Genomic DNA, 16,406 nt, shown 5'->3' with positions numbered 1-16,406 from the left:
TTGGAGCCTCAGCTTCATGATTTGTCCTTCCAGTGAGCACTCAGGGCTGATTTCCTTCAGAATGGATAGGTTTGATGATCTTGCAGTCCACGGGACTCTCCAGAGTCTCCTCCAGCACCATAATTCAAAAGCACTAATTCTTTGGCGATCAGCCTTCTTTATGGTCCAATATAGTTAAAAAGTAAAGGTATAGGGACCCCTGACCATTAGGTCCATGACTGACTCTGGGGTTGCGGCGCTCATCTCGCTTTATTGGCCGAGGTGGCCAGCATGACAAAGCCGCTTCTGGTGAACCAGAGCAGCACACGGAAATGCCGTTTACCTTCCCGCTGGAGTGGTTCCTATTTATCTACTTGCACTTTGACATTGGCAGGAGCTGGGACCGAGCAACGGGAGCTCACCCCGTCGCGGGGATTCGAACCGCCGACTTCTGATCGGCAAGCCCTAGGGCTCTGTAGTTTAACCCACAGTGCCACCCGTGTCCCTGAGCCACACTGGATTACTCTGGATTAAATCTCATCTGCACCAAAAGTCTTGATTCAGTTGATACTTTTCAGGGTGGGGCAATGCATCTTAGGCATTGATTTGGACAACAATCCAAACAGACACACACACACACACACACAGAGAGAGAGAGAGAGAGAGAGAGAGAGAGAGAGAGAGAGAGAGAGACCCCAACTCTCAAGAGTGCACGTCACATCTGACACAATGCATATGTGTTTTGTACAAGTGCGGAACTATCACATATAACACAGCCCCAACTCTGACTTAAGGGTTGCAGAATGTGAAATGCAATTGGCAAATGCTGATAGGATAGAAGCTCTGTGGCTTCAAAGGTAACCTAATTTCTCTTCTGTGAACAGGACAGGAATTAGGGCTTCCAATCTCTGCTTTTCACTCTGTAGCTCCCACAAATTCATAGGAGTTGCGGACTGCTGAAGAATGGGGAAATTGACAGAAATCCCTCCCCTCTTGCATGAATAAAAGAGCCTGTAAAACTTGTATTTAAAACAAGTTATTTTAGGGAGGAAATCCCAGAGAGAATTGTTAGATGTTTAAAAATACAGTGGTACCTCAGGTTAAGAACTTAATTCGTTCTGGAGGTCCGTTCTTAACCTGAGGTACCACTATAGCTCGTGGGGCCTCCCGCTGCCGCCGCGCCATCACCACTCGATTTCTGTTCTCATCCTGAAGCAAAGTTCTTAACCCAAGGTACTATTTCTGGGTTAGCGGAGTCTGTAACCTGAAGCGTTTGTAACCTGAAGCGTCTGTAACCCGAGGTACCACTGTAACCAATATAATGATGATGATGATGATGATGATGATGATGATGATGCATGTATTTAGTGTTTCACAGATTTGGGGACAGATCTAGCTCTTCAAACATTTCTTTATAAGCGTGAAAGCAAGCAGCTTATTTATTCAACAGCAAAAAGGGTTTTGTTTTTTTAAAAATTCAGAAGAGCAACATTAAGAGATTTTCAGCTTATCTAAAACTGTAAAATGTTTGGACTGATATGTAAGAACATGAGAAGACCCTTGGCGGATCATGTCAAAGGCCCATCAGTGGCCAACCAGATTCCTATGGATATTGTGATTGGAGAGGAATGACTTAAAATAAAATTCGGAAGAATGGAGAGACACAATACAGTGGTGCCTCGCAAGACGAAATTAATTCATTCCGTGAGGCTCTTCGTATAGCGGTTTTTTCGTCTTGCGAAGCAAGCCCATTGACAGCTTAGTGGATTAGCACTATTAGCGGTTTAGCGGCTTTTAGCGATCAGCTGTTAAGCGGCTTATCAGCGGATCAGCTGATAAGTGGCTTAGCGGCTTAGGAAAAGGGGGGGAAAGGGAAAAAAACCTGAAGGAACTCGCAAGACTTTTTCGTCTTGCGAAGCAAGCCCATAGGGAAATTCGTTTTGCGAAGCGCCTCCAAAACGGAAAACCCTTTTGTCTAGCAGGTTTTCCGTCTTGCGAGGTGTTCGTCTTGTGGGGCACCACTGTACATTTAAGCTGTCCCCATAGTTAGGTGAGCAAGGCAGGGGGGAGAGAGATAAAAGAGAGTGAAGCAAACCTTGGGACGTGGATCAAGCCGGGGCAAGTTTGAGTCAAACAAAGACAGGGGGGAAAACACAACATTCATAATTTCTGAACATTTTATTTATAATTCAGTGTCAAAAAAGTTTACAAAAAATCTTTTTACATCGCTGCTTGTTCCAAACAGTTGTAAAAATCAAAAACGGCTGAACATGCAAGAAAAGAATGTGCGACATTTATATGAAGAGATTTTCAAGCACCCCATTATACTTAGCACAAAAAGGGTTTCAGTTACACAACAAGGTATGCTTTTCAACCTCTGAACCACCCTACTGAGCTACATCAAAGTAAACCTCCTTTAAACAAGTAAAGTTTCCACTTTTAGACAAATATAGGCAGCTATATATTATTAATGGCAATGGAGTTCTTTTTTAAAAAAAACATGATTTTCTTTTTTTAAAAGAAAATAATTCATTCTTGAGCTGGCCTATTGGCATGATGTAGAGTGAGATATAACTTTTTTCTGTCAAGACAGTACGTGAGAGGGAAAAAGGCAGGAGTAGCCGGAGGGCCAAACGGATGCCTCTCCCTTTCCCCCAGTTTCCAAACAATGCACGATTCTGAATGAATGGAACGATTTTCATTTCTATAAGGCAACGATGGAGAGCTTTTACCCAGCCCTGCTTTACAGAGGCTGCAGCTGAACTCCGCTGATGTCAACATGCATTGTCGTGGCATCTTTGGTGCAGCACAAGGATGGGCAACCTGTGGTCCTTCAGGAGATTTTGGATCATCCTTCACATGCTGAAAGACAACAGATTCCTCATCTCTGGTCTACAGCCACAAATCCCAGCCAAAGTACTCTGGAGAAGATCTGATGGTAACCAACAAGGTCATTCTGGAGTCAAGGTTTCTGAGGGCTTTCCCCAATGTGGCACATACTACTAATCCCAAACACACAAACTCAGAGATCCATTGAACATGAAGATGGAGGCCCCTGGATGTAGGAATGCTACAAGGGTCTTATGGCTGTATCTTCAGGTTGCTGTTCTCCATCCCGTGAGGGATGGAGAAATCTATCCATTTTGGTTCTCCCAAGTTTTCTTTAAAACAACAACAACAACAACAACCCTCAAATTCAGTTCTCCGCCCTTCCACAATATTTTGCAATTATTTTTTAAAGAAAACACCTCATGAAAACTCATCAGCATTTCCATGCTAATTTCTCCTAATAGATGCATACACCGCCCCGCCCCCCCAAAAATCAATTTCCTCTTAGAGAATGTATTTTCGCACACATCGCTTGGCTGGAGAATCGCGCTGCAAAATTTTGGAAAGGTGCAAATTTCTAAAGATGGCTTTGTTCCAGTTCACGTATTGCTTCAAGATATTTGCTAATGGGGCAAATTTGCCTTTAAATGCTAACTGGATCGAATTGCTCCCCAATTCCTGGCTGCGGTTGGGGGGGGGGAATGCCTGGAAAATATGTCTGGAACAGGGAGAGAATTCTTTTGGGAGAAATTTGTGGAAGTGTACTGAGATTGTCATTCTATTTGCTGGATGTTCAACAGAAGGGAAACCTATGGTTTTATCCTCTCAAAGAGAACAAACCCTACCCATTCATTCCAATAAGAAGAAAAGGCAGTGAACATTCATCACCGTCCCAAGGTCATGTCAGGAGAATGACCCATGGCACCCCTCCTCTAATTTGCCTCTGCCTTTTCGTCCTCTTCACCATCAGAGCTCCAATTTGGGGGAAGGGCAAGCAACAGCACAGGCATAGGCAAACTGGGCCCTCCAGAGACTACAACTCCTGAGACTACAACTCCCATTGTCCCTGACCACTGGTCCCGTTAGCTAGGGATGATGGGAGTTGTAGTCCCAAAACATCTGGAGGGCCGAGTCTGCCTATGCCTGCTATAGCAACAGTTCTTTCCACGGCTGCTGGGAGGAAGCCCCTCTATCGAGAGCAGATTTCCCTCTCTGCCCACAGAATACAAGATTGGACATATTGTATGGCCCTTGGGACACTCTGAGGAACCATAGGATTGTGCACCCAAGTTCGTTAACCCTGAAATCAATGGGCTTTAAGTCCATCAGGATCAAGCCCATTGCCTTCAAGAGGTTTTCCCTGCACTACATCACGTTTTGCAGCAGTACTCCTCTACATTCCCAGAGTTAAGACGCTACAGATAGAGATTGTTCAATGAGTGAAAATCCAGCAATGTTTGTTGGACATAAAACCTGTACGAAAGACATAAGACTCAGTTCTGACAATGGAATGAGAAGGGTGCATTTTCCAGACACATCAGCATCTGAAAGCTAAAGGAGCTCTTTGTCACTTCCAGTTGGAAAACGTCTTAATGACTGCCGTCACATTTTTAAAAAAAGGGTTAAAAAAACAACCTTGTCAGTATTTTGCCTCACGTATGTCACAGGCAGAACTCCAGAATGCTTAACAATTTTTCTAAAATAGGGGTGGAGGGGGAAAGAGTTAACCTCATCTGCAAAAAAAAAGGAAGCGTGACTTTAAGTCATAAAGGCTTCACATTGACAGCAACTCATTGTTTTCGCCAGCGAGTCAGCTAGCGAGAGGAGTGGTTTCAATTAAGTAGATGGGTTTATGGCAAGATGCAAGAAGGGTCGTTAAAATGAGCCTTGCGACAGGTTGCACGGAAATCTGTGCCAACATCTCCCCCTTTGCCCGCCCGTAGAACAAGTGGATGGTTTCAAGCCCAGGAACATCACGTCAGTTTTACGAGAGACTTAACTGCACTTGGAAAGATCCTGGTTTGTTTCAGCTTAAGCCATCCAGGGACAGATAAATCTGGCAAGGAGGCAAAGTTAGTTTACTGTTGGGATGCACTCAAGGAGGAGTTTGGTGTCTGAAGTTGTACAGTACTACATATCCACAGGTATCCATCCTACAGGTGCCCCAGCATCTGATTTTATGTCTTACAAAGAGTCCATACTTGCCAACCAAACTGCTCCCAAAATGGTGCCATTGAGGGTTTTTGGTCACCTGCATGCATGTTTTTCGACACATGAAAGAGATTGATTCATCCAATAGCTAAACAATAATATATACAAGGTGCATACAAAACTCCCCCAAACAACGGGTGGAATAAGTGCTTCTCTAGTATAAAACTCACACGTTTTGTAAAAATCAAAAAAGTCCTATCCTAATATAAACCAGGGGAATTTGTTTGCCAGAGGCTAGTTTGGATGTAGGTAATGCTCGATAGGTTCAGAAATGTCATTGGCGCCCATTGGTACTGGTAGGGCAGAAGGCGGGGAGGCCAACAGTAGGTGGCGCCAGAGCCCATGACAGGCACAGCCAACTCATTCTAGGTTTGCCCCCATCCTCCCCGCTACTAAATTCATGGCAATGCTGAGACCATGGAGGAGGAAGTCAATAGCCAGTGGATGCAAGTAAGAAAGGAGCTGGAATTGGCTGAGGGAAGACAGGATATTGGTGGGACAACTTCTCATTCAATCTAAGGGACCACTGAATCTCCTCCCTCTTTCATTCACGCATCGTCTAAACGCCAAAAGCCACTTTCTGCTTACACTCAGACCCATAATCTATTCTCCTAAACTATATAGGCTGCTAAATTCATTTCCTGAAAGACCCAACCACACGGCCAACGTATCAGTTCCATAACAACTTATACCAACTCCTCGCGTCAACCACCACCAACGCCTCTGCTCTCAGTTCCCTGTTCCAACCTCACTTCCATTTCTGCAACTTCCTGGCTCCAGCGATGCCCCTAAACAACCCTTAGCATCGTTAAAAACCTGTGCTTCTATATTAAATCTTAGAAGAAAAAAAGGTATTTTATGCACATACCCTGCTGTCAGACTGTACCTTTGTTTTGCTTTACTGCTTTGAATAATACCAATAAAATGATCGTGATTATTTGAAATCTTTTACATCCCTGTGCGGGGAATTTCTGTGTTTCAGCACCAAACCTGATACAGTATATAGGAGCAGCAGCTCCAAAGGAGAAATGTTTTCACACGACACAGGGCAACTTTCATCATGTTGGTTCTTTGGATAAGGTAGCTTGTTTGAGTGCAGCTGTACCCTTTATTAAACCATGTGTGGTACCAACATAGGCTAAGCACAGATACATGTGCCTCATGGGGGTTTAGACATTCTTAATGCACACACCTGCCTGTAGTCTTATTCAAGCAAAAGGTAATAGCTCATCTACAGTTCTCCAGGCCACACACTTCTCAGAATCCAACATCAACACTTATTAGGAGGACAGAGGCAAGTCCTTCACCTTTGGTGGAGTGTTAGTGTTTCCCCTGCAATTAATTTAATACTGGGCCGGTTCTGCAAGGAAGGAGAAGGGTAGTGGTAGGGGCATCCACTTTGCAAACAGAAAGCCTCAGGTTTAATCCCATCCCAGCGGGATCTACAGTTTGAGAGCAGGTGATGTGGAAGTTGCAAATTTGTTCTGGGGGGTGTGTGGGAAGGAGGAGGTGGGTTCACAGGCACCAGCCAAAGAGTGGATCTTCCACATTCAAGCTCCACAGAGCTTAAAGCCTACACAGCAGAATGTATTGCATATCAGAGCTTGCCCAAGAACAGACAAGCGACGTCTCTTTGCAAAAAGCAAGGCTGGCTACACCACTTTCACAGCACAATGTATTTGTACGTACGCAAAGTCAACCAGTGCTGGAGGTGACATTGCAGTGCCGCTCCTCCCTGGTCATTCTGCTGCTCCATCACGCTGAGAGCTAAGCCATGGCTTGCTTGCGCATGTTGCCCGAACCCGGACTTGTGGTATAGCCCTTCCACACAACCCGTAAGCTGTAAACCACAGAGCAGACCTTAGGGTACAGCTTGTGGTTAGTCTGGACCAACCATAGGCAAACTCAGCGCTCCAGATGTTTTGGGACTACAAGTCCCATCATCCCTGACCACTGGGTCCTGTTAGCTAGGGATGATGGGAGTTGTAGTCTCAAAACATCTGGAGGGCCGGGTTTGCCTATGCCTGGTCTGGACAGAGCTTAGCCATAAGACTAGGTTTGGAAGACATGCTAATCCAAACTATGGTTTAGTTCAGCACAGTAGCTGAATGACTCCAGAGGAGCAATGCAGCTGCGATCTCCGCTCCCACACCCAAGCATTCATGCTAAGCCAGTTTGGGCTCAGTGTGACATGTGAATTTGGGCACTGTATTGGAGAGAGATTGAGAACAGCAACAGCAGGCCTCTAGAAAATACACAGGGCCGATGTGATGTGGCACACCAACCAGAATCTCCAGCATTAGCTCTTCTTCATGTTTGTTGTTTTACCAGCAATCACAACAGGCCCACTGTTCTGCTGGAGCCTTTCCAAATTTCTGAGAACCAGGTTTTTCGAACAAAAGAGCAAGCAGACTCTTAAGCAGTAACAAAAAAGGTGTTAAGTCTACTTTTGCCATAACCCCCCCCCCCCTTTTAAATCTCTACAAAGTACAAACACTTCACATTGCATATCGGGTTGGCTGCAAAGCTTTTCAGAGGTAGAAAATGGTGTGGTGTGTACATTTTACATTGATTTTCATTTTATCTTAAAGGAGCTATGCCCTTGTAAGCTACCGATTCTAAAAATGTCTTCGGTATAAATATCTATTGTAAACAAAACCCAGAGAGGGAAGTAGTTCAACAGCTTTAGCCTAATCATGGTGTTTTAATTTCTCTAGGCTTTGAAACCAGAGAGACATTTCAAACGGATGCAAAAAAACAAACAAAACAAATTTGAATTTCCTAAGCAGAATAAGGATTCTCCCCAGTTGCTTGCACTCAGATTCTTACAAAGCATCATATATTTACAGTGTTTACACATTTATCAGTTCAGTTGGAAGGCCATATTCTCAAAAAGAGTTCAATGCCACTGAATCATGACTCCCTTCGCCTCCTAAAATCCTCTTGTCCTCTTGACTCAGGAACTCCAAAGCCGTAATATTTACACACAATATACAGGTTGAGCGGGCCTGTTCGGCAGTATAAAGTGTCCCATCAGAATAGCAAAATATTTACACAGTGAAATTGCTTGGGGATTCAAAATCTGAACAAGTTGATGAAGTCCTGGGGTGAAAGAGAAGTCAAGCAGCCCTCTGGGTTGTTAGCCGTGCATGGATGATCGGTGCCCTGAAAAGGAAGAAAATCTGGTTGTATAGAGATGGTACCAATGTTGATGGCATATCTGTAAGGTAGCTTAGCGACAATAAAACAGCTTATTTGCAGCAAGGGGAGTTCTGCTGCTGCTGGAGGTACAAGTTGCAAGCTCAGCAAAGTCACTCATGCCGTCAACGTAGTACAAGTGGCTGTTGGTCCACATGCATCAGAGATGGGGAACTTGGAGCCTCAGGGCTACAATTAGGACCCTCGTACCTATGGGACCACCTCTCTTGGTATGCCCTGCGGAGGACCTTAAGGTCCATAAACAACACCACTTTGGAGGTCCTGAGCCTCAAAGATGTTATATTGGTTTCAACTAGGGCCAGGGCCTTTTCAGCACTGGCCCCGACTTGGTGGAACGCTCTGTCACAAGAGACCAGGGCCCTGCAGGATTTGACATCTTTCCGCAGGGCCTGCAAGACGGAGCTGTTCCACCTGGCCTTCAGCTTAGACTCACTCTGACCCCTTTTATGGAATTTGGTATACAAATTTTCCCTTGGCTTTTTTTGCTGGCCCATGTAGGACCAGCATGGATAGCTGGCTCGGGTGAATATCTGATGTTTCTTCCCTTTATTTTCCCGATTTATGGGCTACTACTAAAATGAGGCTGCATTTTAAGCTGTATTTTAAGCTGTATTTTAATTAACTGTTTGTTTGTTTGTTTTTCTTTTCTATTATGTTTTATTGTAATTTATATTTGGTGTTAGCCGCCCTGAGCCCGGTCCTGGCCAGGGCGGGGGGGGGGGGATATAAATAAATTTTTAATTTATTTATATTATCATCAACATCCCAGACCATTGGCCATATTGGCCAGGGCTGATGGGACATGGAGTCCAACCACAGCTTCCCTTTTCCCCACCATGGTCTTTAAGTTTTAGGAAGTGCACCAAAACTTGTCATTGTGGGCTATACCACTCACATCACAGCAACAAACATGGGTTTAAGGATGCTGAGGGGAGTCAGGAAACCCCTCGCAGAGCTACAATTCCCAGCACCCCTAATAAACTACAGTTCTCAGGATTCTTTGGAGGATGCCATGACTGTTAAAGTGGTATAAGACTGCTTAAATGTATGGTGGGGACTGTCAGTTTGCATTTCTTAGTGCAGAAAGTATTGATTTGATGTGTAGAGATCTTTCCTATTCTACTTAATTCAAGAGGGTTCTGGAAGCTTCTCTGTGCGAAAGAAACAAGCAGAAGGTTCATGATGTTTGGGTTATTCCTTCAGAGAAGCTCAGCACAGCTGCCTTAAACTACAGTCATACCTCATGTTACGTCCACTTCAGGTTGCGTGTTTTCGTCCTGCATCCCGTGGCAACCCAGAAGTACCAGAATGGGTTACTTCCAGGTTTGCCGCTTGTGCATGTGCAGAAGCGCTAAATCTCGCCGTGTGCCTGCACAGACGTGGCGCTTCGAGTTGCGGGCTTTTCACATTACGGGCGGGCCTCTGGAACGGATCCTGTCCGTAACATGAGGTACCACTGTAGTTCTCTTATCTCTTTCTGTCATGGTCATGCTGACTATCTAAGGCCAGAAGGAGCCTGGGTTTCACTTTCTCTTTCTATCTCTTTTCTTTCTGGTGTGGTGTTCTCTACATAGTATGCTTAGTGCTAAGGTTTAGACGTACTATAACTTATTGTAAGTTTAACTTAATTCTGCTGCAAGTGGATTTCTTATGGGCAGTGACAATCCTGAATGTATTGGATTTGTGACCATGATGCTCATTTGCCTTCAGTAGCAATAAGGCTCTGCTGGATGATAATTGTCTATTTTTGGGGAATCCTGCAATGTGTTTAAGTTTTTACTCTGCTAAGTATACATTGGAATCTACAATATTGAGTAGAATTTCATGGCAGGGATTGCCACTGATCTGTCTAGCTTTCGGTTTATTGCATGGCTGAGATCTCCACCCAACAGAAACGCTTTCACCGTTGTAACACCAAGGAATGGTTTGTGAAAGCGACTGACATCTTGCAGACTAGGCAAAGAAACCAGAGGACGGACTAGGCAAAGAAACCAGAGGACAGGAGTCACCTAACCAGCCCCTGTGCAAGGACTTATGCTCATGCAATGGGTCTCTTGCACCTCCATGAAACTGGCTCTGGTGGAAAGTCAGGAGAACCTTCAGAACAATGCGTGGAGGAGGAGAAGAGGAGAGATCGTGTCATCTAGCAAGCAGAACAGCTGGGAGAGTGCAGCACTGAATTCCACCCAGAGTCCAAGAGCTCAAGCTTTAAGATGCTTCGAGTGAGATGCTGCAATTGCAGTCCATGCAACATATCCTCTGCCCCAAGCTTAAACCTCCAGCCATCAAGAGGATTTGGGACTGGCCACCTACCTTCCAAGACAAGATATGGCAGTGTCTACAGAGCTGCAAAGAATCGCCGTACTGCTCCTTCCTCGGGTAACACCTCACAAGCTTGAAATACATCTTCTTCCAATCCAAATGCCCCTTCTCCGACATGATTAGCCGTTTACGAATCTGAAACGTAAGAAAGTCCCACAATGCAATCACAGGCCTGGGAAATTTGTCCAAGGACTGGCTAGTTTAGGGCAGCTGCCGCAGCTAGAGTAACAGAGCCCCTGCTCTACATGCGGAAAGTCCCAGGTTCAAATCCTTGGCATCTCCAGATTTGGCTAGGGGGAGACCCTGAATGAAGCCCCGAAGAGCTGTTGGCAATCCTCACAGGCAATACTCAGCTGAGTGGATCCCAATGATCTGACTCTGTATATGGCAGCTTCCTATTCTCCTATGAGCCACACAACAGTGAAATGAGGATCTGGCAAATCCAAGAACCCCCCAGAGAGAATATGCACCACAACCAAGCAAATTAAACACCCAAGTGTGGCATAAGTAGGAGACAGGAATAGTAGTAAAATTTACATAAATTCAGATTGATAAAACTAGGACTGCTGCCTGTTCAATAGTGAGAATTGTTCAGCATAGGATACGAACTAGGATCTGAAGCAGATCCTACGCAGGAGGGGGGAAATTCAGGAGCTTTTTGTGGTGAGTTTTGCAGCAAGCCGCTTTTTCAAATAAGGGGGGGGTCTTGTCTCTTTGGGGGCAGAAAATGCAGATATCTTGTTTCTTTGGATCCCCACCGTAGGACTTAAGAATGGTACAGGCATGCTCTCAGGAATTTTGCAGAAAGCTGGCAAGTACCTTCAAGACCCAAGACTGGTCTGGGCAGTATGGATGGACTAATCTGTCAAGTTAGGTTGCTCATATTTCCAGTCTTAAATTTAGTTATTCACATTAAAGTTTACTCGTGTGTGTTTTAAAGTCCTCCTGAAAATCCACCAGCGTGTAAGTGCTAATTTCGCCTAACACACACACTTTTATCTGCAATTTTGACTCATTGACACTTTTTTTGCAAAGCAGTTTTTTACTATTGCAATGCAACTCTGCATGATACCATCACTAACACATTCATTTCTGCGAACATTTGTTTGGTTGAAGAGCTGAACAGCAAACTTCAGAACAGTGTGATTTTTGAAAGATGGTTTATGTATTGTTTCAGAAACTGAGTTACACAGGTTCGCCTTTAAACGCCTAATTTCTCCTGCTTCACAACCGGGCAGTAAAACTAAACAAAACCCTGGTCTTATTTTCAGCATTTCTGCTGCTTCTGTGATCATCACTCTCCCCATAGTTTCAAGATTACAGCAGCCTATTATTATTACCTGTCTGTCTGTGAAATGGTAGTGACAAAGCTTTTTCCACAGCAGCCGGTCCTCACTGAGCACCTGAAGACTTGGAGCTACTTGCCCAAGGCTCACCAGGTCTCTCCCATCTGTCAGACGTTGCATGATGTTCAGTTGCAAACACAAGGGGAGGTCTGTAAAAGTCAAGCCCTTAAAGGCAGGCTGGCAGGGAAAAGACAGAGCGTGCAAAAAAAATAAGGTGTGAAAAGAGCTTCGTGGAAGAGTAAAGAAGCAACGTTTTCAACAAGAAAACAAACAAGGCAGGATACTCCACTCACCCTGGTGATTTGGATATTGTTCAGCTGCTGTTGCCAGTGAAGAATCGTCTCCATCCTATGGACCCACATGTTGATGTTGCCAACCAGGACAGACTTGCCAACGCTTTGGACCAACGTGCACAGAGACAGATACAGAGTCTGCAGCAATTCCCTGATTAGCCGGATATTCTGCTGGTCCTCCAAGACTTTTCGAATAGGAAAAGAAAAGAGGAGTGAAATGAGACACAAAGATGACAAAAAATGCTAAAGAAGCGTGCATTCTATTCTTAGCAGTGAGACCATGTTTGCTTATTGCAGGGGTAGGCAACCTAAGGCCCAAGGGCCGGAGGCAGCCCACGAAGGCCGTTTAACCAGCCCACGAGCTGCCCCTGAACCGAGCTGCCTGCTCGGTGAGTCCCCACGCGCTGCACTAAACTGGCGCAGCACGGCAAGGGGATTCTCTTTTGTGGCTCTGGAAACTGCTTCTGTGCATGCCCAGACGCCGTAAATCACGTCTGTGCATATCCACGGTGCCGGAAGTTGCTTTTGCGCATGCCCAGATGCCAAAAATCGCTTCTGTGCAGGCGTGATTTTTGGCGTCTGCAGAAGCAGTTTCCGGCGTCGCGGACATGTACAGACGTGATTTGCGGTGTCGCGCTGTGCTGGTCCGGCCCACGGAGGATCTCTGCAGGAGTGATCCACTCCATGCCCAGTAAGCCTTGCCGACCCTTGGCTTATTGTCCTTTGGCTCCGGCAAGATGTGGCTCCACCTCAGACAGCAGGGGATGGCTATTCCAAAGCCATTCCTCCTAAACTCTCTTGTCCATGAAAAACACGAGTTGTGCATCCCACACTTCTGGCCCTGGACATCCTAAGTGAGCCTTTTGTGCAGGTACCAGCACTAAGTAAGGGCCCAATCTGCACTATACATTTAAAGCGCTAGCATAGCTCTTTAAACCGTCATGGCTTCCCCCAGAGAATCCTGGGAACTGTGGTTTAATGGTACTGAGAGCTGTTAAAAGGTAAAGCGACCCCTGACTGTTGGGTCCAGTCGTGGACGACTCTGGGGTTGCGGCGCTCAGCTCGCTATATTGGCCAAGGGAGCTTCCGGGTCATATGGCCAGCATGACAAAGGCACTTCTGGCGAACCAGAGCAGCCATTTGCCTTCCCGCTGGAGCGGTACCTATTTATCTACTTGCACTTAGATGTGCTTTTAAACTGCTAGGTGGGCAGGAGCAGGGACCGAGCAACGGGAGCTCACCCTGTCGCAGGGATTCGAACCGCCGACCTTCTGATCGGCAAGTCCTAGGCTCTGTGGTTTTAACCCACATTAAAACATCAAACAAAACCAGACAAAACAAACCCAAGCTTCAAGGAAAATATTTCAGATCCTTCTCTGACATTTTGCTTCCCCCAGTCACCATCCTGAGATCTCCACATGGTCGCAAACTGGACCTGCGCCAGGTGCAAAACACGCCCGGCTCCCAGCTAATTTCTAACACTGCCAATGGGGATTTGAACCATGGTCTCTCAGGTCATCATCCAACACCTCTGGCTCTGCGGAAATGCACTGAGAAGTGTGGGATGAATAAGGGAAGACATAGCCATCGCACGAACAAACCAGGACGAATGTTCATCATTGAATGACCTCTATTTGAACAAATCAAATGTTCAACAAACAGCTCATCTGGAGGAACCCACAGCCTACTGCTTGCGAAGTTGGTAACCTTAGATTTTCACCTCCCCGCCTGTTGCCTTTACCTTTCTGCACTACTTTTTCCAAGATGTTCATAAAGTTTTTCTGGGCAATTCCGCTCAGTGACGTTAGCTGAGACTTCGCTATCAGCTCCAACAGCTGTGGATAAAAATAAAGACATTCAGCCTTAAAGAGCACAAAGGCACTTTTCTAATCTTAGCTTCCTGGTCATGTGATGCACAGTAAAACAGTTCAGATGCTTGTTTGTTGCTTGACACACACTCTCTCTCTTTCTCTTTCTCTTTTTGGAGGAGGGAGGGAGGGAATGGCTAGATAGACAAGAGAGCCAGAAAGCAAAGACAGATGCAGCAGCTTAAGCGATAGCAATCTTTCTGCCTCTTCTCCTTGGCTTAATTACTAAGCCAAGTCATTAAAACTGACAGCAGAGGAGAAAAATAGATTGTGGTCATCTAAGCTGCTTTGCTGAACATGGGAGCATCTTAACCACAAAGAGGGATGTGGGCAATTGCTTTTGCTACAGCAAGCAACTAAATTTTTAGGTTCAGCTGCAGCCTCCACGGCCAGCTACATTAAAAAAAACTTGGGGGACACACTCGTTTCCGAAACATCCTTTCATATTGGCTATAGCACTAAGCATAACTTCATACACACCAGGGTCCCTGCCCCCTGGGAGCTTGCAATCTGAATTTCACAGTAGGAAATGCAACAGGATGTGGAGGGAGTGACAAGTGTAGCAATGGATTGTTATGAGCAAATGCGGTGAGATAATATGTAAACTCAGTTGGAGGACCAAGGGTCAGGCTTCCAAGGCAATGGAAGATATTGGTCCTGATTCAGTAGGGCATGCACACATTGCCAGCACGGATCAGATGCAGATACGTTCCTGGTGTCTGCCGTCCCCATTCAGGTCTGCACAACATAGATGGTGATAGGTCCCCTCTCATTTGTCTTGTGACACAGGGAGTGTGCAATAATGTGCGCATTGGCCCAAACTGCATTAAAAAGTGTGCCCACAACGTTAACAACAACAACATTTATACACCACCTTTTAATAAAATATCTCAGGGTGGTGTACAACATTAAAAACATTTTATGGAACATAACAAAACAAAGCATAGTAACGGACAGCAATATGATAAAATAAAATAAAATAATAATAATATAATAAAATAATAATAATAATAATAATAATAATAATAATAATAATAATAATAATAATAAAAATAATAATTTATTTATACCCCACCCATCTGGCTGGGTTTCCTCAGCCACTCTGGGCGGCTTCCAACAGAACACTAAAATACAATAACCTATTAAACATTAAAAGCTTCCCTAAACAGGGCTGCCTTCAGATGTCTTCTAAAAGTCTGGTAGTTATTTTTCTCTTTGACATCTGTTGGGAGGGCGTTCCACAGGGTGGGTGCCACTACCGAGAAGGCCCTCTGCCTGGCTCCCTGTAACTTGGCTTCTCGTAGTGCGGGAACTGCCAGAAGGCCCTCGGAGCTGGACCTCAGTGTCCGGGCAGAACGATGGAGGTGGAGACGCTACTTCAGGTATACAGGACCGAGGCCGTTTAGGGCTTTAAAGGTCAGCACCAACACTTTGAATAATCAAAATAACAGCCCCTCCTAACACCTTCAACCTGGCCATAGGTTATTCAATGGCTAAAGGCCTAGGTAAAGAGAAATGTTTTTGCCTGGCACCTGAATGTAACAATGGCACCAGGCGGGCCTCTCTGGGGAGAGCATTCCACTGATGGGGAGCCACCACAGAAACGGCCCCTTCTCATGTTGCCACCCTCTGAACCCCTCAGGGAAGGGCCTCTGATGAGAAGAGCAGGGTCTGGGTCAGTTTGTATAGAGAGAGGCGGTCCTTAAGGTATTGAGATCCTGAGCCGTGTGAGGCACTACAAATGCTGTTGAATTTCCACAAGGACCTTTTAAAGGAAAAAACCCAAAACTCGCTGTGGTGATCACACAGGGTCCCCCGATATTTCACCGCCTATTGATCCCTGTGCCACCACTTTATTTCTCGCTGCCCTACCTGGTATAATACTGGGTCCAGTCAGGGTTAAATTGGAACATAAACTTCTGTTTATTTATTGCAGTTTAACAAGCGTGTGATTTCATAAACTGTATCAGTCAATTACAATCATGGGGTGCCTATCCAGACCTATAACTTCCGCTACCTGCTCTCACTCACTAAACCACCTCGCAGATATTTACTTGTCTTCCTACCTCCTAACTGTTCCTGATTCAGCTTATTTCGCTACACTAACTCAACCTACCCAGAGACTCTATCCCACTGCAACCAACCACCCAACTCCCAACGAACTCCTCTTTCACCCCTCCCAGAGCTTGTTTTATAGTCCCTCTGACTCCACCCCCTTGGGTTCTGATTGGGTAACCTGTTTAACTATTTCACCTACAGCACTCTCATATGTTAACGTCTCACTTGCAAACTGGTTTGGAAGTGTGGAGATATGAACCTACGATTAGAAAAATGAGAAA

General features: G+C 45.3%; 1 protein-coding gene across 1 annotated transcript in view; it reads right to left on the bottom strand.

Annotated features, from left to right (window-relative positions):
• Positions 1-7,703: 7,703 nt before the first annotated feature.
• FBXO32 (F-box protein 32) overlaps positions 7,704-16,406 on the bottom strand; it is a 32,125-nt gene continuing 23,422 nt past the window's right edge. The window contains exons 5-9 of the mRNA XM_081918939.1: positions 13,941-14,034; positions 12,200-12,384; positions 11,901-12,083; positions 10,552-10,695; positions 7,704-8,184 (exon numbers count right to left, since the gene is read on the bottom strand). Of these exons, the coding sequence (XP_081775065.1) occupies positions 8,095-8,184; positions 10,552-10,695; positions 11,901-12,083; positions 12,200-12,384; positions 13,941-14,034 (696 nt within the window). The 3' untranslated portion in view covers positions 7,704-8,094. The remainder of the gene's footprint in view (positions 8,185-10,551; positions 10,696-11,900; positions 12,084-12,199; positions 12,385-13,940; positions 14,035-16,406) is intronic.

The sequence above is a fragment of the Podarcis melisellensis genome (assembly GCF_964234715.1).
Source record: "Podarcis melisellensis genome assembly, chromosome: 7".
Lineage (NCBI taxonomy): Eukaryota > Metazoa > Chordata > Lepidosauria > Squamata > Lacertidae > Podarcis > Podarcis melisellensis.
The sequence above is the reverse complement of the archived record's forward strand: the minus strand, read 5'-3'. Positions and strand labels throughout refer to the sequence as shown.